This window comes from Tachypleus tridentatus, chromosome 6 (genome assembly GCF_004210375.1).
Source record: "Tachypleus tridentatus isolate NWPU-2018 chromosome 6, ASM421037v1, whole genome shotgun sequence".
NCBI lineage: Eukaryota > Metazoa > Arthropoda > Merostomata > Xiphosura > Limulidae > Tachypleus > Tachypleus tridentatus.
Window position 1 is genome coordinate 88077386 of NC_134830.1, and position 25407 is coordinate 88102792.

At 29.6% G+C, this 25407-nt stretch overlaps 1 protein-coding gene across 3 annotated transcripts in view; it reads left to right on the plus strand.

Annotated features, from left to right (window-relative positions):
* The first annotated feature begins 252 nt into the window (after positions 1-252).
* The window catches only part of LOC143252976 (esterase OVCA2), a 49651-nt gene continuing 24496 nt past the window's right edge, over positions 253-25407 (plus strand). Inside the window, exons 1-3 of one of the 3 annotated variants that reach the window (XM_076505949.1) lie at positions 253-432; positions 7445-7560; positions 14948-14970. Coding sequence is in view for 1 of the 3 variants with exons in the window: in XM_076505948.1 (XP_076362063.1) it covers positions 424-432; positions 14948-14970 (32 nt within the window). In the remaining 2 variants the exon portion in view is untranslated. Of the gene's footprint in view, positions 433-614; positions 645-7444; positions 7561-14947; positions 14971-25407 lie in introns of those variants that run through there. The other 2 variants (XM_076505948.1, XM_076505950.1) reach the window with 2 other exon arrangements.

Below are 25407 nucleotides of genomic sequence, written 5' to 3' on the forward strand. Positions count from 1 at the left end.
ACGGTAACTGATTCTTCTTTTAAATATCGTAAAGAACTCTGTTAATAATTATGATAATGACTGATACTTATTTTAAATATTATCAAGTACTCTATATATGTAAAAACGGTCGTTTGGGTTTTTTTCTCTACAAGTGGGTTTTCTCGACATCACTGATTAAAAAGAACTCTGTTTTGTTGTTGTTGTTTTGATTTCAAAGTTTTATCTGTTGTATAGAAAAAAACAAAAAACGTTTGCTTATATTGTCGCAAAGTTTCTCTAAGCTTATCTAGCATCCTCAAATGAAAAGAACTGAAGCTAAGCTAATAGCAACGTATTATTACGGTAGTTTTTAAACGACCTCTGTTTACGCATTGGGTAAATTTAATAAACTGTTTTGGATATTGAGGTGTATCGGTGTGTTGTTTAAATGTAGGTTTCATCATGTTAAAGGTTGGTATAGTTTTTGTGATTTGTGTGTAATGTGTAGAATATCTTCAGTGTTGATAACAAGTCAAATTTTCTGTACCATTAGTGTATATAGCATATATAATAAAAATTGATATTACACTTTGATTTGTTATATTCTACCACGTACTAGTGTCAGGACTCGTATTCGTAGGAGTGAATGGGTAGGAGGTTCCTGAACTTTCTAATTCTATTGAGTAAGGTGTATATTTAAATTTAAAATATGGTGTGTATAAATGTATTTTAGTGGTTTTCTCTTCATTTGTTTATGTTAAAACTAAAAGGCGTATGTATTTTTCAGTGCATAAAGGAATTTATTTTGGATTTAACATGTTGAAAGGAAGAATTTATTGCTTTAAGTTTTAAGCTTTTGAATTACTGTGTTATTTATGTTGATTGGTTATATTTTTGTGTTTTGTTTAGTTTAAAGAAATTTGTAATGTATTTTTTATTTTGTTGTTTAAACTGTGGACACATACAATACATTTGCAGTTATGATTTTGTACTTTTGAATTGTTAACTAATAAATTGTGGTTGGATTATTTTTCCTAAGTGATTACAGTTATCACTTCTTACAACCAGTTTTATGATAAACTGCATATTTATTTAAGGGAATTTGAATATTTTTGTGGTTATAAATATGGTATCAATGTTAAGGTTTTCCGAGTACTGAAATGTATCTTGGTTTAAAGGTATGACTCAATATCATTAAAGGAAAGTCAACTAAAGCTTTTTTTGCAAATGGTGTATATTGATAGAGCATTAAGTGAAATATTTTTGTGCATATAATTAAAATGTCCTGAGGGCCCTCTAAAGTTTATAAGAATCATGATTGTACTTTCATTTCCATTTCCAAATGATTTAATATACAGGTATAATATTTGGCATACATTTCAGTGAAAGTGTCAATGATTCTGATATATTGGAACTGATATGTTACCAAGTTTTTGTAGTTTGTTGTATCAGATATCTTGTTTTGAAAAGTCATAGTTTTTGCAATACAATACTTTATTGATAAGTGAACTGACATGTGTGAAAAATATTTATTTAATAATTATGGATCTGATAATAGTCAATCATTGTAGATAGATAACTGTCAGTAATCTTTATGGAGCTAATAGAAACCATGGAGTAGTAATGGTAATAATACCTTTCATAGTATGAACTGTTAATGTAATAAATGTAATTTTACAAATTGTCACTAAAGCTAATGGCAGATATGAAAGAATCATCTTGTTACAGTAACTATTAAATTTGTTTGATTTACAACACTAGATGGAACAGATGTTTTGTTAGTAAATACAACTGAACAAAAACCAATAACAAAAGATGTTTGTTTCAAAAAAGTTCATATTTGTTGAATTTGCATAAAAAAATCAATTTTCTGTATATTTCATTATAGTAAATATAGAGAAACTTTGTATTTCATTGCTACTGAATTATTTCAGGCAAACAACTTATACAATGCAACCAGTGATAAAATATGAAGTCATTGTAAAACAATTAATATTGTAAGTATGACAAAAAATCATGTTTTTAGTGTACCTGAAATAATATCGGTGAATACACAGCTAATTGGTTGTCTGTATATGTGTATATGTTGTCATTGTGCTTCAATATTCTACTCGTTCAAGCTATATTACAATAAACTTTTAAAAATATTTGGAGTTTATTGTGGATAATAGTTTATCAGTACCTAAGATTATAATGAGCCATATTGTACAAAATAAATGATTGAATTTTCAGTTTCAAGTGGGAAAGTGAACTAAAACCATTTTCTAGTTTTTATTTTTTTTCTACGTGTTTTAACATTCTAAATATTCATAGTTTGTTATGTAACCTAAACGAAATTCATACATTGCACACACACACACACACACACACACACACACACACATTCTTCTTTAAAGAGAGTAAGGCATCAAAATCATATTAATTGTTTGAATGATGGCATACTTAGCATTTCTTCTTGGCCTATAAAAAGTAATGTATGCTACATTTACCTTTATTTTCTTATACGGATATCCATAAACTAATAACCAAAACCATGCACTTCATCAGAATGCCACAGCAAAATGTTATTATGATTCCTCAGTATTGTTTTCATAATTTTGTAGTGTGTGTGTGTGCATATCTTCAGTGCTTCATTTTTTCCTCTGCAAAATAAGAAAAAAAATTATATTTTGGATTAAATTGAGACACTTTACTGTTTATTACAGATTTTCTAAAAAAGTTGGCCTTTTTATCTTAGTATGATAACTGTCAAAATGAATCTTGAAGTGTATTTGGGAAATTAACTACTACTTCTCGGAAGTCAGAGTCTTTTCCAATTATCTCTGACATTTTGTTTTCGTGGTGCAATTCAAGTACATTACATTATAGGGGTCATATAACTGGACAGTGAACTAGATAGTGAACATTTTTTTGTGTATTAGTAAAGCTTTAGTTTAGCTCAAGTACACCTGTGGTCAACAGTTTGAAGCAATGGCATTAACGAAAAAAGAAAAGACAAGGTTTGCCAAGTAAAGCCAAAAAGAGCAAGCATGGCAATTATATGAAAGAAAAAATGGAAAGTAGCCAAAAAGTTGAGGATAAAAAAATCTAAATGGTTACATATGCCATCATGGTAAGTTAACATGTATATTTTAGTTTTATACACAAGTTGTTATTCCTGCTATAGAAAAGATAAACACTACTCAAAGCTTTGTTTTAAATCCACTTTACTTTCTAAATTTTATGGGTTTTTTTATTTATTATAATTAGCTGAATTCAGAATTTACAAGTTCAAGCATTGTTACAGAGCTGCCTTTCATCATAGAAGAAGGAAGGTCTAATCTAGCCAGTGGCATTGGACTCGTATTAGGGATGGAGAATTATTGATATATAACATTTTATAAAAGAAGTAAGTCATTTGGAAGTTCATAGTTAAATTTTACTTTTATAAGAAAAGGACTTTGAATCATGGAACAAATTTTTATCTTGTTCTGTAATAGCTTTTTCTTTGTTTAAAGCTACAAAATTGTAAAGAATGATGACATCTGAGAAAAACTGAAGAAAGGTTGAAGCCTGGAGGAGATGAACATTACAGTAATCACTCATTACAACCAGATTTTAATGATGAACAGCTCAAAAGGGTTTGGCAGGAATTTTTGATAAAACTACAAGTAACTGAAGAAAGAGGAAATGAGATAGAACAGAATACTTATGGCCAGACTGAAAATGAATTATGGATTTTGGAAAGAAATAAAAGACTCGTAGCATCAGAATTTGGATCCATTTGTAAAATAATGGTAACAACTTCATGAAAAACACAGTAAGATAGTTGCTTTCTCTCCTGCTATCATGAGAGAGGCCACTCTGTATGGCAAGAACCATGAAGACTTTGCAATAAAAGACTATGAACAAAAAACAGGAGTATTGATTCAGTGATGCAGTTTATTTGTTGATCTCATCTTTGAGTTTCCTGGTGCATCACCAAATGGACTTGTAGAAAATATGGAATAATGAAGGTAAATTTTCTCTAAACAATTGAACAGTTACACTGAACTTGAAGCTACTAAAAAGTTGAAACAGTTTTGTTCTGTAGTTACCATTTCAATGTCAAATATTCAACTCAAAAGAACTCACAATAATATTTTCCATGCTCGAAGTCAGCTATATGTAACATAGTGAGATTTCTGTGACTTTATCATTTGGATACTTCGTTTTATACACACGGATGGAATACTGTAAAATATTTTATGGGTGCAAAAGATGTTTGCTTTCTCAGACCATTTTTCTATAATTGCTTTCTTCTGGAACTTGTTCACTCCTGACTTCCACATAATATGGAGATGTGAGGCACAGAGTATGTCCACAGTAAATTCAAAAGCAAAATGCACCATCAGAAGATATGGGGGGGAGAAAAATGAATACAAATGTGTTTTGTCATAAATAACATTTTAGGAGTTATATAAATTATACAACTAAAATAATTGTATGTGAATAGATCTATACTCCTGTGTTGACTTACAAAATTTAAATAAATTGATGAAAAAATATTTATGCATTTTTCCTCAGATCAGAAAATGTTTTTATGGTATACAAAATATGTTGTTCATTATTACAGTGGCAAGTTACTGTGGAGTGATTTTCTTGTGGTTTCAACTTCTAAAGCATATATTTAGAGATAACTTTATGCCTGAATAACATATAGAACTTGTTTAATTCATTATGAAGTATTATAAAACATTGTTGTTACAAAAATAAGATAAGAAGAAATACAAGTATAATTTTTCATACAGAATAGTTTCAGAAGTTGTATAGTTTGCATAAATAAAATAATTTTTATTAATAAAACTGTACCCTAGTGTAGATGTAATTAATCCAACAGGATAACATACATGGATCATCACATAAATTTAAAATATTACAGAAATGAATTTTGTAGGATAAATGTTTTCAGCTTTGTTTGGTTTCATTTTTTTGCAAATCTACAAGAGGGCTACCTGCACCAGCCACACATAATTTAGCAGTAAAAGAATAGAGGCAAGGCAACTTGTTTTCACCACCCATCAACAACTCTTGGGCTACTCTCTAACAATGTTTAGTGGGATTCACTATGATTCTCGCATTGTATATTGCTAATTGAATGTCTTGACCATTTGGCCATGTTTTCAGTATGTCAAATCTCTTTAAAAAATATCTTAAAAATGTAATAATTTGCTTGTAGTTAGAAGTTTTATGAAACATACAATCATAGAAAATAGCTATAACTGTAACATAAATGCAAATACAATACAAGCTTCTAGTATTTTAATCAATATGTAAATTTATGTGCTGCAGTTTTCACTGTGTCATATGTATACTACCATACGATTGTTATTTATAAAATGAAGTATTATATCATATTTAGTAGCAACGTAGAAATTAATGGAAGGGTGATGAGAATAATGATACACTATCTACATGTTCTCTACACAACATTACAATAAGAAGTTTCTTATTCTCCATCTTATTTATGTGTAGATTTTCATAAAAGTATTGTTCACTACATGTGACTAACTGAATAACTGAACTTCTATAATACAAAATGGTGATGTTATCAGTATGTTATAAAGTGTATGTTAACAGTGTTTACAACACTGATCAAGAATGTACTGTAAGCTTAAGGTAATACACAAGAGAAAAGTATTGTATTAAAAAATATCACAAAGTGATAACAGTGAGAGCAATGTTTGTTAGAAGTAGAGTTGATATTGGCAGTTATTGTTTCCACAGAAAGACTACAGCCCAAAACCTCATGTGGGTTGATGTGTTAGCCAAGGAATACTGCATCTTCTTTGATGGTAGCATTATTCTTCAAAGTGTTCTGAAATGTTGACATTACACAAGACTAGGGAAAGATGACACCTTATGTACAGTATATAATATCTTGCAAATTTATATTAAATAGATTGCATGTATTATTTGTACAAAATAAAGTGTTACCTCTTTACTCGATTTCTTTATTTTGTGCAAAATTTCATGACTACCTTGGATCAAAGATAATGCCACCTTCAGGACACTGATTAATATTTGACATAATTTAGGTGTCATCACACATGAAAATGAGAATAAAAAACCTTTTTTTTGTAGAGAAATTTATGAAGTATTTTAAGTTAGACATATTTTCCAACTTTTCTTTCATATAAAGAGGCCAGATGTAATCCCATTTCATGTAACTCTTGTATGTTTCTTTTTCCAAATTAAATTGGCTATTTTTTTGTTGGTTACTGTCTCAGAAAATGAGTTGTTTCAGCAGCAGAAGCAAAATGTTATGATGATGATAGTTATAATTGCACTTGATGTTTGATAGCATCAGTATATAAGATAAACAGAAGGCTGTGATAAAATAATTACTACAGGGCAAACTTGGTAATGAATTAGATATACTTGAAATATATATATATATAAAGTCAAATAACTTTCAGGATGATTCACTTAAAACAAAAAAGACTAGTCAGAAGTGAAAGGATATACTTATATACACATATTTCAATACATACAGTAACACAAGTGTGATCTTTATGTGATGTTTATCATACATTATTTTAATATTAATGGAGATGGTAAATATATAACTGTTACAGTTTTGTCTGATATTACTTAATTATATTTTAAACTACAATCTTCAAAGTAACCATAAAGTTTATCATGACTAATGACAAGAAAGATTATGTTTTTTCAATTTTTTTCAGGTGAAAAGAAACTGTCCTGTTTCATAGGGCAATATGATCTCATGTTCTTTGGTGTACTGTTTTGTAGGTATCATCTTGTATAATGAACAAATTTACACTAAAAACTAATTACATGTGATAGGCAGTTGTCAACCAAATGCAGTAGTCTGTTGCCATTAGATATTTGGTTTATTAATTGAACCATTGATATTTACAGACTCTTAGATGAACAAATATTATATGCACAATTATTAAAGTAATATGACTACGAGAAAGTGATTTTTAACTGACAAGTTATGGAAGTGCCCTTTTGTAGACCGACACTGAATTTCATTGGTCATAATACTCAAGGTTTTCATTGGAAGGTGGCTACTGAAAACTCCACCTACTTTTTGTTTCTAAACAAATTAAATTATTAGCCAGAGGGGAAATTTAAATACTGCTGCATTGCTGCCCTCTTAGTCAGAAATTATTATTAGAGCTGGGTGTATCATACATACCCTTATAGATTTGAAACTAATGAAATTATGTATTCATATGATGAAGCATTAATTTTGTTGTGAAATCCTGATTATCATTGTTAAAGAGTTTTTTTCATCTATAACTTATGTGTACGTAAATTTTAAATGGTTTCTTTCAATTATGTATTATATTTGTGTCAAAGCTTTTTTTTATTTTATTGTGTATTAAGGTATGGTAAAGAGTTTTTGTGTACTGTTTTTCGTTGTTTAAAGATATCTTTGTTTTAATGGTTTTCTTTGTTTCATTTTTGTGTTGTTTATTGATATATGTGTTTCCAGGGCTGAGAAGGAGTTAACAAAATTCTTGACCAACTCAAGTTTGAAAATTAATAGTTGTGAAATTAAAACTGTGGGCTGAAAGACAATCCTGAAATAGGGAAGACAGGGAATGTGATGTATGCTTACCATTCATTTCTGTCTTCTTGTAATACTATATTACTTTTTATGAATTTATTTTTGTTCCATATTTGGTACAAGTCTATTGTACACATTTTTTTTACTAAATTCTGAAACATATACTGAGTCAACATGAATTCAAGTTGATTTTTTTGCTAAAGATAAGAATATTTCTTTATATGTTATAGTTTCATATTTTCATCTGCAAAACCTCTAGGATCTTCTAAATTAAAGTGTTTTTTTGTAAAATATTTCTATTGGATCTCTTATCTAGTGGTATCTGGTATAGCTCTCATGTTACTTCATTTTCACCTAAAAACTGTGTACTTATATGTAGTTATACTTGCCAGCTTCCATTTGATGGAAATAGAATATTGATGCATGCTACTCCTGACAATGTATTCATAGTGCTAATTACAAGAGATTGTAGTTTAACTTTCTGTATTCTACACAAAACCAGAAAATATTAGTCTTTTCCTACATGATAACTACTGAAAAACCCCAAGAAGAAGTGGAAGGCTCAGTCAACCTATCACAAAACATTTATTCACTTGTTCATTAAGCCCTTTTAATTTAGAAGAAGGATATGGTCAAATAAATATTGGTTTTTACTAATGGTTTTTATTGCTATGTTCAGCAGTATCTGTATTAGCATACTTCAATAATGTCATTGATTTTCACTTTCATAGCCTTTCAGGTGCAAGCATTACACTTTTTTTATTAGTAGCCATGACAAAAGAATTAGCACAAAGGATCACCAAAATAATTAGGTCCATTTTAAAAGAGAGAAAAACTCAAATGCTTTTGAATAGTTGACTTTTTTTCATTACTAAAAATAGTTAAATGTTAAACAATATTTGTTGATGTGATCATGAAAGCTGACCAATCCTGGTTGAAGGGCTTTCATTAGGTAACAAATATGGAATGGCATTTGTTTAGTTTAAGGCAAGTTACTCAGTGGTGTGATGAATGTGAAAAATAAGTAATTATATACATAATGATAATAATAACTACTGTATATATATAGAGAGAAAAAGACCTTATTTTTAAAAAAGCATTTAATTCTAGAGACCAACAATAAAAAATAAATAAACCTTGTTTAGTGTTGAAGAATAATCAACAATTTGAAAGCACTCATTTTACTGGGTTTTTTGAAATCTTATTGATCAATACATATTTGGTAACAGTCTGTAGAAAACATTAATTTTAATGACACTTGTAAGAAAGTTCATATTCTTTTTGTTGATCAATATCTAAGCAAATGAGTTGAGGTTTTGATCATTATTTCAGAACAACAATTGATTGGTTAATGATACTATTTATGGTATAGCCATGAAATGCCATAAAGGTTGACAGTTAGTAATTTCATCAGCAAGACACTTTTTCATTCCATGTTAGTAGATGAATGTTTGGTTTGTTTCTTGTATTTTGTTGTTACATGTTTTCATCTGTAATAGATAACTCAGACCATATATTTATTTACCCTATTACCTATACTTTTATATCATTACTTTCAAATTTTACAAATCAGCTTCAGTTGAATCTGTGTAACTTACATATTTGGTGTGCAGATTAGTCTGTGAACTGTGAGGCAATACATACTTGAACTCCAAATTTACCAAGATCCTTCATCAGAAAATTTAGTAAATTTTTAGAAAAATATTAAAAGTTTGAGGAACACAAAAAACCAGATTCTAAATAAATTGTTTATTATTATGAATTTGTCTATGAATTTGGAAGGTGATTTTTCATATTTAGAATAAAAATACTAATTTCATCTTACTGTTTTAATATTTAATTGGCATATCCTCTAGAACCTTCAAAATGGACACCAAATTGAAGGAATTTTTTGGTAAAATGTGGTATTTTATCTCATTTTCTCTGCTAACACTAATGCCATAAATGTACTTGATTTTTAGGATTGCCATTAGTGTACAGTTGAAATGAATCATATGAGCAATACCATTTTTGTTTCCTCTGAACTAACTAGTATTTGAAAAGTTTCAAATAAACAGATTAAACTGTTAACCTTTTCATATCTATTTTTTTCATGATTTTATTATAGTACATTATATCCATAGGGATAGTAATCTTCACATCAACAAAGCAATAGATCATAGCAAGAGCTTTTTGTCTTTGGCGAACTATAATATAAAGAGCAAGTGAATAGTATAGTGAAAGAGATATGCATTACTTAGTTTCAAACTTGTGAAGTTTTAAGTGTTAGAATAAGCTGAGAAATTTGTGATTTTTACATTTTAGTTACTTTTGTTAACTAATATCACAATAAATTACAAATTATATATAAAAATAAATATTTCTAACACTTGCACATTTTGCATTTGAAGACAGTCTATCATCTGTAAGCTTCTGTCATTTCAGTCTTGAGTTTTACAAAAGATTTAATATAACAAATTAATAATAATAAAATTTTAAAAATATACATATGTTCAGCATGTTATTTTCTCTTTATTACATTTTCCATGCAGCTAAAGTATTATATAATTTTTTTATTTGTTACATTTTGCTTTCATAATCATTAGTATGGTGTATGGTAAATTGTCACATGTGCTTCAAGTGTTAATGCAGTAGGGGTGATGTAATGATCGTCTTTGGTCAAAAGAGGTACTAGGAGGAATTGAAGAAGTCTATTTGTTTCTTCTGTATTTTATGTAATCTACAAAACATAATTCTCGTGTATACAATGTTATCTTTATTCTTTGAAGTTAGCTTTCTTTTAAATATCTGGTGTTCTTTTAAGAAACTTAAATATATGGTGAAACAAAAACTGTAAGCCAATAACAGATAAGCATTAGATGACTAATCTGTGATGATGAGAAAACCCACTTGTAGAGAAAAATATATATGTAAAAACGGCTGGTATGGGTTCAGAAAATTTTATGTAGAGGAGCAAACAAAATTTTCTCAACCCATACTAGCCATTAATACAGTCAATGTATTTAGGGAGCCATTTATTAAATTATGTATGAAATGAAGGAGTAAAAAAAAATAAATAAAAAAATCAATACCCATAATATTAAATTTTATCTTACACTTTTGTATAAATAATTACTTTAAAATACACTAAGTGTTGTTTAAAATGGTGTTTTTAATGTATATGTTTTGTTTGAAGATGATACTTTTCTTCTGGGAAAATTTTATATGCACACTTAGTTTGGGTTGTGTCTTCTTCTAGGCATGTATTTGCCCATTCATGTGCATTATATACAGAGAAGATTTAGTTACATGGAAAATATAACTGTTTACTATATCCTCAAACAAATCTCCATGGCAGTTTCATCTACAGTTTAACATTTTACCTCTCAAATTAATGCAATCGAATAATTAGTAACTACAGTAAATCATCATGAACCATATTAGCAAGCTACTAGCTATATTTATTATCATTATATTTTATCAAGTTAGCTACCATATCAAATAATCCTTTGCTCATAGTTGAGCATAAAAGAAACCAGCAAACCAGATAAATATAAAATTGGAAATTTAAAAACCTGCAAGTAGGGGTCATAAAAAAGTGATCAAACAAGACTGGAGAGATACTATAGACTTTAGTTACTCAAATTACAAATCTGTATTTTGATATTTTGACTACACCAACTGTAATTCTAGATAACAGCATGGAGTCAAAATATAGGTTAGCAGTTCAAGTAAATAATATCTACAATACCTCCAGTCTTGGTTGCTTACATTTGTTTTTTATTTGCAGTTTTATGAAAACCAAAGTTTTCATCTACTATATAGCTTGCATTTCTTATTGCCTGGAAGCTTCAGCAGCTGATTTGTGAAGTTGCAAAGTTTTCAGTTTAAAAAGCCATGGTTGAAAAGCATCACATGATACAAAAAAGGGAAAATTGAAAATTATTTAAATATTTATTTTAAAAGTTGAGAGCTTAAAACTCAGTATAAAAACTTGAATTCTAAGTTGTTTTTGTGTCTAATTTATTGACATACATTGATAGTTAAGATGTTGAATTAGATTTTAATGCAACACTTCAAAAGGTGATGGTGTTGCAAAAGGGCCACTACCGTACATATACACTGCTAGCCAAAATCTTAAGGCCAATGAACATAAAGACGAAATATGCATTTTGCATTATTAGACTTACCACTTATTTGAGTAGAGCTTCAAAAGATGAAAAGGGAAAATGAAAATAAAAAACTTTTTTAGCATTTAATAGGGAAAATGTGAACACTATGAAATTAGCTTAAACACTAGCTGGTCAAAAGTTTATGACCATACTGAAATGAAGCGTTAATCGGTAAATACATAACGAAGTATAGTCATTTGTGTTCAAGCATTAACATTGTCAAGAAAATTTCTCTGGTATTGAGCAGGAGGATTCAATGGGTTGTCCGGCAAGACACCAGCCAATCGTTGAATCAGATTAAGGCCCTTACGGATGCAGAATGCAGCTCAAGAACAATAAGACATAATCTATGAGAGAAAGGCTTTAAAAACCATAAACAGTATTGACCATGAAGTTCTAAAGTACTTCTCTTGGGAGTTTCAAGTTTTGAGTTTATTACATTTATTTCCTATATTTCTTTTATTGTTAGTGGCTGAAGTAGAAACCTGCCAATGAATCACCATTACTCTTGTCATTAGACTGTTTATATAATGCTGTTAAAAGGTACCTTCAATAGCAGTTAAGCTCATACAGTGCAATTATCAGAACTTCCTCACAAAGTTTATTGTGATTTAGGCTCTGAAAATACAGTAAGAGAGAATTTATTGGATTATTTACAATACACTAGTTGCAATGACAGTTGTCTAAAAATAAAGATGTGAAAAATGTTAATATTTTATTTTTTGTTTTACCAAGTCCAAGCCAATCCAATAAATCTTGTAGATATTTGGATGTTACTGTCAGTTATCCTCTTTACTCATAAATTATTAGTTTTTAGTTATCATTCATAGAATAAGAAAAAAAGATGTAGAAAAAATTGAATTATAGTATTTGTGATGTTACATAATTGATTTATATTTGCACATAATACTTGCTAAGGCTTGTTGTAAACCTTGTTTATTCTCTTAAGTGGAAAGGAAAAGCAAATTAATTTATGTACATTTCAAATAAAACAAAAAATTGTGAAATTATTGCATTGGTACACCTAAAACTGCTGTAATTTATTTGTCTTTTTTAGCAAGTTATACATGAGTTATAAAATCTGAATTCTATTCATATCAATGACTTCCTGAACAGACTTCATACTTTTTACTGAAATTACATGTTTCCCCTTTAAGCCAATTAGAAACAACTGTCAAATTTGTGTAAAATGGAATGCAATCGTTGTGTTGGTTAAAAACATGTACGTAAGAAAAGTAGGCATGAGTAAACAACAGGTTTCAAAATAATGGAGTAGTCAGCTGGGCTGTCCTAGTGTGTTTGCAAAATATTTTGGTATCTCAGTAAATACAAATGTTGAGATAGTTCTTATTTTATATTCTTGCTGTGTGAAATTTAAGTTAACCACTATAGAAATTATACAGAAAGCATAATAAAATATTAACTGAGCCAGAAGACATACAAAAATGTATTCATTAAAAAATATATATTTTATATTAAGAAATTAAAATGCATATAATACTAACATTTAAGTTATAAATTTTCATTAATAATGAATTTGTTCAATTAAAATTTGAAAATAATTCTTTAAATGTTGTGGCATGGGTCCTTTAACCCATTTGTAGTTAGAGGGTTAATGGAATACATAAATAATGTATGAAACACTTATTTTTCCTTTAGTGGCATTACAGCTCCATAACTTGTGTAATGTTAGTCTTCCAAATAAATATCTGTGTTCTTACTTGTAATTTAAATGTACTTTTTACTGAACATCTCTTGGATCAATTACTTTTTATGTAATGCAGCCAGTTATAGGTTAGTTAGACTATCTTTACATTTTCTTCAGTTTTCAAAAACCATATAGTAGTGATTTCATCTATTTTAATGGTCTTCATACCATCATGTTAGCGTCTGCATCTACTTGATTAAAAGTGCGATAGACTGTTTCGAGTTTGATATATCCACTTCATTAATCTCAATAGTAACTCAGTAATAACTTTAGAATAACCTTGAGAATTTTTTTTATTTTTCCCAGTGATTAAACTTGCTGCTAGTACACTTGCTTGAGAGAATCAAAGACATACAAATTATCTCAACATGTTAACAGAAGAGGTCCCTGTTTGGGCATCAATGTAAGATATCATAAAGACACATTATTTTGAGATTACAATAAAGTTAAAAGTTTATAAATGATAAAGTAAGGTATAAAAATTTTAGAAATAATAAACTACTGCCTCAGCAGGACTTTTTATCCCTTGGTTATTTCAAACACAAACATTAAACAAAAAAAGATCAAAGTTGTCAATATCAAATTACATGGCATAACAGCAAATTAGGAGAAAAAACCAGAAGAAGAAATATAGTTTGTAAGATGGCTTGAAAGAATAATTAATATTGTTAAACAGTTCTTGAAAATAATGTGAAGTCATAAATAATGTTCAAACTACTATCTAATCTTATAACTTTAAATAGTCAATAAATATATCTTGAATATCACTGAATCCTGCTGCTGTTATAAGTTACTAATTTTCAGTGACAGATTTTTTTTTCCTTTTTTAAACCATGAGGTTAATACCACACAACTAACAAATTACCGTTTGTTTTACATAAGCATAAATTAACTTAGTTCCTGCACATCACTATTAGGAGTGTTTTTTTGTAAGTTTTTAATGTAAAAATTACTACATTAATATATGCACTTGGAGGCAAGTAAGCTAACATTTTTAAGGCAACTGAAAATAAGTGATTTAAACAACAGAAGGAAAATTAAATAAATGCAAATCAAAATCATTTATAACTAGAAATGGTAAGTGCTACTTTGCTAGAAATATGTGAAAATGCAATTTAACACTGAATGCCTTTTAGCTATATAAAATATGCATGTATTTATGAAACACTTTAATAATAACAGGTTAATTGATCATAATTATTAAGTGTAAAAAAAACAGTTAACTATTAAAATATGAAAAACATTTGGTAAGAAAAGACTGGCAAAAATAAAATAAATTAATTATTGGCAGTTCAAAAACTATTAAAATGTTAAAGGCAGTATTATTAGAATACTGAAGAAGTTTCTCTTATTATTTTACATGCAAGTTTAATTGATATTTTTTGAAAGTCTAAATAAGACTTCAAAAATTGAAGGATGGAACTGATAAATGTCCTCCACTTTTTTCCATCTGTTTACGATAACCTGTACCATTGTTGATAATGTGTGTAAGATAATTACATTTTTCTGTTTTGACTGAAACAGTATATAGTTTTATTGACACTTGTATATTTTCAATTTTTTTTACAGATACTTTGTCTTCATGGATATAGGTATGTAATGTTTTCTTATGTGTCTGGGCTAGTTAATTCTTATAATTGGTAATGAGTTTATGATGAAGATGTGTATTACAGTAAAAGTTGTTGACTTAGTATGCTATTTTGATTGAAGCAATATGGCCAATAAATTGAAAATTTGTTTTATTACTGAATGAGCCCACAAGTTGCTAACTAGTAACTCTGAAGGCCTGTAATGGATGTTTTGATACCAGTGGTGGGTAGAGCACAGATATTCTATTATGTAGGTTTGTGCTTAACAATAGACAAAGAAATTACTGAATAAATTTCAAAACTGTTTAGTTGTGCATTAGGAGAGTATACAGTATTTGGTATACAGGACATTAAGTTAGAAATGTTTCTAATTTTTAATGGACAATCAATTTCATGTTGAAGTTGAAGACTGCTTAAGAATGAGCAAAGTGGCAGAACTCTATTTGGTTCATCAAAATTTTGTATTCACCATCCAAATAACTGTTTGAAGCAACCACTTAGAATATAAGTAATAAACCTTTAGCATTCAGTTAGCTATTCTGGCATTAGGCAAATCACTGTAAAGGTTAGAATTCCTAACAAATTTCTATTTGTGAAATAAAAGTCTAGAGTTAAATAGATTTGTCTACTCATTTTCTCATTTCAAAATATACTTTTTTAAAAGCATAAATTACCTCCATAGGGTAACCACATATCTTGTCAAGTACGACAGTAAGTATTAAAAAACTACAGATAATTTTCTTTGTAACTTTCTATCAGGTAATCTAACAGGCTCCCTGTATAACATCTGTCTCAGCATTCATATCATGTTCTTCTACTTTTACATTTTTCAAAGTTGAAAACGTTTCAATATTATATATTATTTATTCATATTTGAACAGTTCTCATCCATTTGTATTTATATTTAATGTGAGAGAAACTTTTTACTAGTTCTCAGTAAGTATTCTCATATGACATTATTTCTTGTTGTTTATTATGTTCATGTGTTATGTGTCTTCCTTCATAATGTAGTTGAACTCTCTCTTTAGTTTGCTTGTGCATGATGCTAACTTGCTTTTCATTAAGGTTCATTGTACAACAAACCAAAATAATTGACACTAAATGGTGCTGAAGTATGTCATGGTAAGAGTAGTTATGTAAATGAGGTGGTTCTCATATGTTAATAAGTGTGGCTGTGATGTTATGTAAATTAATTTGTCACCAGAGTTGATAAGGATCAATTAGTCACATAAAATAATTAATTAATGGAAATATGATTACAGCTTTTAATGTTGTGAAAAATAATCAACAAAGCAAAATGAGTGTTTCTTAGTATGTCATCAATTAATTCAGCATTGTTCAGCATCATATTTTATTACCATGGCTCATAAAAATAAGCAACTGATCGAAAGTACTGTTTCAAATTAATATTATTCTTAAATATTTCAACTGTCTAAGACTTGTAAATGTAACTGATTTGTTGAGTATAATGAATTAATGAGACCAGCAAGAAACATCAATTTGAAATTACACTAACTGCCAAGTTTTATATGTCACTATAAAAAAGGTTGGTCATATGTGTCATCAGTAAGCCTAGGCAGTCAGTCAAAATTGCTGATTAATTAATCATTTACATTCAACTGCATCTGTGAAGGCTAAATATAGTAATGTTTAATATAATTCTGAACTTACAACATGCATGCTTATAAAATTTGGTAAGCTTTTAGTAAATTAAATGTTTTATATAAAGAGCAGAATTTTTACTAAAAATTTGTTATTGAATGTCTAAAACCTTTACTGTTTCAGACAAAATGCAAGGTTATTTCCTTCTTAAGAATAAAAATAGTTTTTTTTGCAGTTTTCATATTTCATATGCATGAACTCTAGAACCTAAAAAGATCCTAAATGAATATTAAATCTGTGTTGTTGGTAAAATTTTATATTTTATTTGTTATTTACTGTATCTTAGCACTGTAATGAAATCATCAATATACAATGAAATAAAGTTGGTGTATGAAATAAATGATAGTTTTTTCTCTAAAATAATTGCAGATTGTAACAGATAGCCACAGTTGATTAACTTAATAGTCTTAGGTTTGAATCTTTCATGTCTGCTTTTTTTAAAATTTTATTCTCTTATTGTTGTATATATGGATCTTCTTTTTATTTTGAAAGCAACATATTACAGTGGAATGTTTCTGGTAGACCTAAGGGTAAACAAATAATTATGTTACAGCTGCTTGTGAAATTTAAAATTTTATCAGTGATGTAAGAATTTCCTAATTTTCTCATTAAATTATTATTTTTAAAACATTTTTGATAATAATTAAAAATGAAAGATAAAATTAAGATATTTAGTTCTTATGATTGGATTTTGGCATTTTTGTATCATTGTTGTGGCACAACTAACACTGCTTTGTTTTTCTCAGTAAGATAATGATTTAAATAATGTTAATTAGATATGGAGTTTGGAACATAAAAATTTATCAGACCCTAGAATACAATGTTCAAAAACTACTGTAAATTAACCCAGTTTCCATCTAAGCTTTTAACAGGTAAAAACATTCTTGTAGCTGTTCAAAATTAAACGATGGCAATAACCAAAAATAAATATGAGAGTAATTGTCTGTTTGTGTCCACTGAAGTGAAATTATTATAATAAGGCTCATGAAGATGATAAAATTTCAATAATAACACATGGTTTAAATACAATTCTTCAGAGTTGTGATAGATGGGAAGAACATCACTGATGGTTTTGACAAACTTATTGAGATCTCAGAAAATTGAAAATGTATGAGGATCAAGTTTTATATTCTTACATGTTAATATATGCATTTTGTGTTTCTAATTGATTGGACTTCTTGAAACACAGAAGAGAAGAAAGAAAATGTGAAAATAATTCAAAGTAAAACATGTCACATTGGATAGAGAAGTAAAGACTGAGTATTTATTTAAACTTTTTATTTGAATGTAAGAAATTAAAACTTATCTGATGTAAAACTTCAAATTATAAACCATATTTTATTACCAAGTTTATTAACATACACTAATCATAAAGTTGTTTACATTTTGAGTATAACTGTAAGTGGTCGTGATGTACACTTTGGCTCGCCGAGTGTATAGGGTTAATCCATTACATTAAACAAATTTATTGTTTTCACGATATCTGGATACTTGATATAATAAAAAATAGTAATAACTGAAAACATTAATTTTCTTTAGTTGATTGTTTTTATGAGTCATGAGTAATTAACTTTAACAATCTTGAATTAATTATAAACAATGAGAAATCATAATGGCAGTATTTCAATTACTTGGATAGTTGGAATAATTGAAGAGAAAGACTAATTTTGATTGGATCATTTTTCGTGACATTAATTGATTTGATCTTAATTTGATTGATCATTTTATGAGACTCTAGTCTAACTCATAGATAATTGATTGTATCAGTTAATTGAGTCTGTTACCCAAAGTAGTTGTTTAAATTTTGTAATATGATAACAAATAAAGGAATACATACTAAAAACATAGGAGCCATGTGAGAATGTTGAGTTTTGCATTTGATATTGCTTTGAAACTCTGTTACAGTTCTTTTGTCAATGTTATATTATTTATTTATAATTTTGTGGTTAAGTTGTGTTGTATATTTGAGTCCAAGCCCAGTATGTTTTGAACTGTAACTCTAATTCTATTTAACATGTAAATGTTCTAAGGAGTACATTGTTTTTTAGAGTCCTGATATTAACATTTCAATTATTTTAAGTGTAGCATAAAATATATATTTTACAGTGTGTGAGAATCTAGATATTATAAACATATTTTCTTCAAGTCAGGACATTAGTGTATAAATTGTAATTATCAGTCTGAAAGCTCTCTTCATTCATAACTCAAGTTAAATAAACATACTTTAAGCCATTCAGTGCTTTCTCAAGCACTTTTTATAAATTGCTTAAATAAATTCTGTAATCAGCAAACAATTTTCCATTCCTTGTAGTGCACTATAGTTGTTTTTTTGCTATATATATTTTTAAGAATTTTATATGTATTTTTGTATTTTTCATAAACTATGAAATTTTTTATTTGAAGGTAAGAAGTAAACCACATAGAGTTTTTGGTGGGGGTCAGTAAACAGAAAGAGTAGGTTAAGTAGATAAGGTTTAGCTTTAAAAATGCACTGGATAACTTTGGAGTTTGTACATTGGATAATTTATTCAAATAAAATGTGGACTTTATTTGTAGCAAACATTTTTAAAGATGAGAGCAGCAGAAACAAGTTAAACAACAATAATTAAGAAAAAATTGAAAATTAAAAAGTTTCTTGTGGCCGAAACAAAAGTAGAAAAATGCAGAGTTTATTGTGGCATACAGTGAAAGAAAGTTAACCTGCATTTGTTGTGACATGCAATAGAGTAAAAAATTAGTAAGCATCACCAAGTTAGTTTTGCACATCTCACTATTAATTATAGAAGAAAAGGGAAGATCATAATATCTACCTTGTGTAAGAATGTAGTTATTGTATGCTAAAGTTTAGCATGTTGATGAAATAATAAATGCAGTAATTTTATAATGGCAGCTGAATATATTCCTGTTTCATATGTAATGATGTTAGTGCTATGTTCAAGTCAAATTGCTGCATGGTTATTTTTTTTAAATATGACAAACTCTTTCTGTTCTTAACACTATGGAAAACAATATGAAAATATTGAAATGAAGTATAAACAAAAAATCTTAATTTTATTGAAAAATGTACAGTTGTAAATACAGTTGAAAGAGCAACATGAAAATTTTAGTTTCCATTTTCAGAATGCACTATAAAGCAACTTTTCCAATGTTAAAACTTGTGTATTTGTGTGTAAAAAGAGTGTTAAAGTAGACATTGGAATTTTTTTTTTTTCCAGTGTTAAAACTTGTCTGTAAAAATGGTGTTAATGTAGACACTGGAACTTTCTTTGAAAAAGAGAAAATGTCTTGAGTTCACATTATTACACTTTTCATTTCAAGGTATTAACCAGGCTTTGAAAAGTGCCTGTACAAAGTATTTAAAGACAAAATGCATGAAAGATGTATACCTTCTGTGGATAGTGCCTGACATTGACAGGTGCATTAAGGCATTGAACTTGTAATCTAAGGGTCATGGGTTTGAATCCCTGTCGCACCAAACATGCTCGCCCTTTCAGCCGTCGGGGGCATTATAATGTTACAATCAATCCCACTATTCTTTTGTAAAAGAGTAGCCCAAGAGTTGGCAGTGGGTGGTGATAACTAGCTGTTTTCCCTCTGGTCTTACACTGCTAAATTAGGAACGGCTAGTACAAATAGCCCCCGTGTAGCTTTGCACAAAATTAAAAAAACAAACAAACAAACTGTGAATATTTATTCTAAGATGATGATTTACTGAAAAAATTTAAATTGTAAATGCATAATAGTGAATTTTTTATGAATACTTTATAAAATCTTAACAACTTTTACATCCATTGATTTTACCTTATGGCATATAGCAAGTAAAAGGATAAAATCAAGCAATTCTTTTTTCTTTGTGTGATAACTGCTTTCAGGAATCATGTTTTATGACTAGTATATGCATTTACACATTTTACTCTGCTCTGTAACTCTAATAATACTGTTTCTATTCCATTGTCACTGGCACTTCTGTGTACAGGATTGTGTGTTTACATGTTTCATTTTCAAGTCTGCTTTATTTATTGGAATACTGTTCTCAGGTTTTCATATATATACTTGAACTTGTAACCATACACTCAAAACATTGTCAGAGAAATCCAGATGTCTCTCTCTTCATAGCCCTCAAGTGTAAGTTCAGTGAGCTTCTTAGAAGTAATGGGCATGATATACAGAATAATTTGTATAACACAGAATTTATACAAGCCATTTCTCTTGTTTTCTAGCTTGACCCAGATGCAAGAACTAAATTGCTGAACCAGTGGAAACTGTTAACATTCCAGATATTTATTTGTTCATGATAAGGGAAAGGTGTTAAATGAGTTACCTCATACACTCTTCTAAAATTAGTATAGAATCTTGACATACTTTCTATCCTGATAATTACTATTGGAGATGACCATTCAAAGATTTTTTAACTCCATCTTTTATCATCTGCTGCATTACATATCCAATTCTTTGTGGAAGCCATTGTGTATTATTTATTGAAGATAGCTTCCACAGCTAATGCTGCCTACTGTCTGGACAGAAAACAACTCATTGTATATGTTGTTTCTATAATATCATTACACAGTAGTGATCCACTAGATTTTGTTTAAATAAATCTTGGAACACCACTTTTGTACATTTACATCCTCTGATACAAATACTCATGCAATCCACATATATTCCTGGGTTTGACTCCACCAATGGCAGATAACTATCATGCCAAATATCTGCTCACCAGTTGCACAGGCATACCTCAAAAATAATTTCCACAGTGTATTCATCTACAGAATGCCAGAGCCAAGATCAGAGATAGTTACCTTCAATCATTGAGCAAAATTTCCTAGATGCAGCCATAGATCCACCTTTCCATGTACAGCTAGTCTAGTGCCATTTGCTATGACATGTTTCATATCTGTTGGCTGGAGTGGCAGTTTCAATTGAAGGGATTGATGAATCTCATGAGTTGCCAGTGTTCTGATTTCTCCTGTGTCATTGTACCCTCAAGATATGTATAAAGTAAAGCTCCATTCAGCTTTGAGAGAGCTAGGATAACCACCACATCTTTTATTGCGAACTGTCTGCTGTTCTCCTCTAAGTTGGTGGTCATTTTCAACTTAGATATTATTAATTTTCTGGATATATGTCAGCAGTATTCACAGTTTGCTGCTAGTTCCTTATCTCCTGCTGAGCCATTTGTTGGAACCAGCAGCCTAATTACCTGTATTGTTTGCAAAAAACAGGCAGTTTATTTGACAGTGTCCTAGCACATCACAAGCAAACTCTTCCATTCATAGACTACTGTCTATGAAGAGGCATAATCATCATATACTTCAGTGTGTAAGCCATTGGAAGACCATGAGAGTCCTGCCCATTAACTGGAAATCAGTGTGGTTGCATTGCAGTACCAAAATATGTTGGTTACTAGTCCCACTTCCCCTCCAGGATAGCTTAAGATGTTCAACATGGTGGAAATACTTGGATTGTATGGGTCTGAGTCAAAGTTGTAACAGCCATTGGTGTTAGCTTCTTCCTTTCCAACAACTGGCTGAAGGTTACCACTTCATACTTAGTCATTGCAGAAACTGTCCTGAGTAGGGCAGGGATATGAACATATTCACAAGCATGTTTTCACAATGTGTTGAAGCCATCACAAGGTTTTATTATGCAGATGTCACAGATCATCCACATAAAAGACCAAATACTTAGTGACACACCATTTCATAGCTTTGAATTAAGTTTGATGGATTGCCTCTTTCTATATTAGGTTGAATACAATCATGTTCCTGTAATCTGGTTACATCTCATCCAGATGATCTTTAAAATTCAAGATTGAACAGTTCATGTTCATTATTAGGTGTTGAACTATCTGTTCTTTAGTCTAGCCATTGCAAGTAGGGGCTTGCCAGAAACTCTTCTGAACATTTGGGGTAAAATTTGCATTGGCATCACACATTAGAACCTGTAATGTTGGCCAGAGGTTCTCCTTTGTAGTTTCCAAGTCAATACTTGTCTGAGATGCTCCCAATGTTATGGGTATCAGTAGTAGATGTACTCAGGAATTCTGAAACTTGAGCAAGTAGTCAATTCCTTGTCCATGATACTTCTTGGATTTAAGAGGCTCACAACTGCTCCATGATTCTTGGTCTTTTTCTCTTGCTTCCTATTGTCTCACCTGCTGGGAAAGAAACTCTAAGTAGAGGAGGTTATTAACCAACACCATCTTTAGTCCCTTTTGGGCAATTTTTTACAAAAGTTGGTGTTGTATTATTCTGTTTGGCAATGTCCTGGAAATCCTGTAGAGACTACCACATGTTCTCTCAGACTCACCAAATACCATCCCACCTTGATTATCCTCAGTTATCTGTACTTCTCTTGTATCAAGACCAGTCCTCAGCTAATGCCTTTCTGTGTATCAGGAATCTTTGCAATATTGGCAAATGTTCTAGTTCATAAAAGGATGTCTAAGTTCAAGACCACTATTATACAATTACTTGTCTTCAGTGGCAAATACTCCATCTTGGTTCTGAGTAATTCTACATGCTAAAAATGCTGCTTTTGAGGTGACAAACATTTCTATAAATTCAATAATTCAAAAATTTCATGTATGAACAATATACACATCAGAAGAGATAGAAAATCTTTCAATAAAATAATGTAGTCATGGCACCAATATTTCCCCTTTCTATGTACTCTGTGACATTTTCAGGTTAAATTGATTTTCTCAAAAAATATCAGGTATACACTTTACAAAGAGGATGATCAGCAGGATAAATTGCAAGTAAGTTTGAATTTAATTAGTTGAGTTACAAAAAAAAATTGACTGGACATGTTAATCCTTTCATGTTGGGCTCAGTATAAAATACACGAGTTCATAGATACATTTGCACAAATTAGGTATTTATATTAACCTTTAATGCTGTATGTGTATCTTCTCAAAATAAGATATACTTTTAGTAATGATTCCAAGGCTTTTGTACACAGAAATTCAGATTTTTTAATGATGTATTTTTACTAAAGAATTGTTTTAAGAAAATATTATGTCTACTTTGTAACTAGTCCAAGTGCAAAGTTATCTTCTTGTTATGATTAACAACTATTCTTCATTCTAAAAGTTTCAGATATTATTTTTGTAATCTTGTGAAACCTTCTCAATAAATGTCCAATTCTTGTTTTCAGTAAAACTTTATATTTTGGCTGTTATTTGCTCAACTATAAGAGGTCTGTCAACTTGACTAAAATCATAACCACCATAAAATAATTTAGGAAATAAATATAAATTATTTCACATATCAAATTTATGGCAGTTTATTAAGAAATACACGAGATATAAATCTCCAATTATGATTAAATTTTTGGTGTTTTGTTCTTTACAGTGGAAGTGTAAAAACTTGATTTGATAGATAAACATATTTAATTTTTATGGATGGTTTTCAAATTTTGTAAACTGATAAATCTTTACAATATACAATTAGGTGTCAAATTTAGTCTCATGTGCAAAGTTGTTCAACAAAATCTGCTCAATTTTGACCAGAATTTATAGCCACACCTATGCAAAAATTCATGTCAGTTATTGGTTTGAAATGTTACCTAGAGCTTCACCTAGGAGAAAGAGTGGACCATTTATAAATTTTTGTTGTTGTTCAGACTAAAGACAGTTGGTTTGGGTGACTTTGGTGACAGAATAAGAGCAAGAAGTAGTCCACAATTACAACAGCTAGTAGTCCTTGCATGAAAGGATTTCTCCTACATTATGAGACCACAGAAAAAAAACAAAAACTCAAAATAACTAAAAGACCTTCAATAAAAACAAATGCCACAAGCAGACATGGAAACAGCAGAAACCCAAACAGATAACACAAAACAAAAGGAAGAATATTTAGCTATACAAATACAACATGGAGAATATATAGAAACACATGAGATTACACAAGCACAATAAAAGAAACCAAAAGAACCAAGGAAGAATCACAAACAGAAAAAAAAATTGGAAGTACATGAAGAAACAAATAATTTCACACAAACTCAAACAGTACTTGATGGGTTCATACTAGTAATACCAAAGGAAAAACATAAAATACAAACATAATATTATGAGTACATGCACAACCACCAAAATATTTTATAGTAATACAAGTTGATCCAGACAATGATACAGACAGGTCGTAGCAGCATGTAAATCTCTCCTACAAGTTGTGGACTATGTGGAGACCTTCATAATTCAGAATGCCTAAAACAACCCAGTAACCCACCATGCTGTGACTGCTAACAATAACACACAGCTGATTATAAAGGATGTCCTGAATTATCAAATCTACAGTATACACAACAACCCAAAACACACTGAAAGAACTACGCATCATCCAGATGTAAACATTAATAAATCAAACAAAAAAAACACTATTATCAACACCAGTAACACAGACCACACCCATACAGACTACAATATACATTTATGTAGAGGCAGCATGATCACAACCACTAACTCAAGAAACACTAATGCCAACAAAACAAATGCAGAAACAATCTAACATTTCAAATATACAACAAAACATAGATCAAATCACAATGGTAGAAACTGGATTTTGATATGGGTGGTAGGCAGAGCACAAATAGCCTGTTGTATAGCTTTGTACTTAACTTACAAGCACATCTCCACAGGGACAGTACAGATGGTTTTACACTTTTCATAGAAGCAGCTAAACAACACTTACTACCTGTTATTCCACACATCCTGCACATATTACTGAGCTAATATACTAAATAAAATATCTAAAACCAAGTAAAAAGTAAAAGACA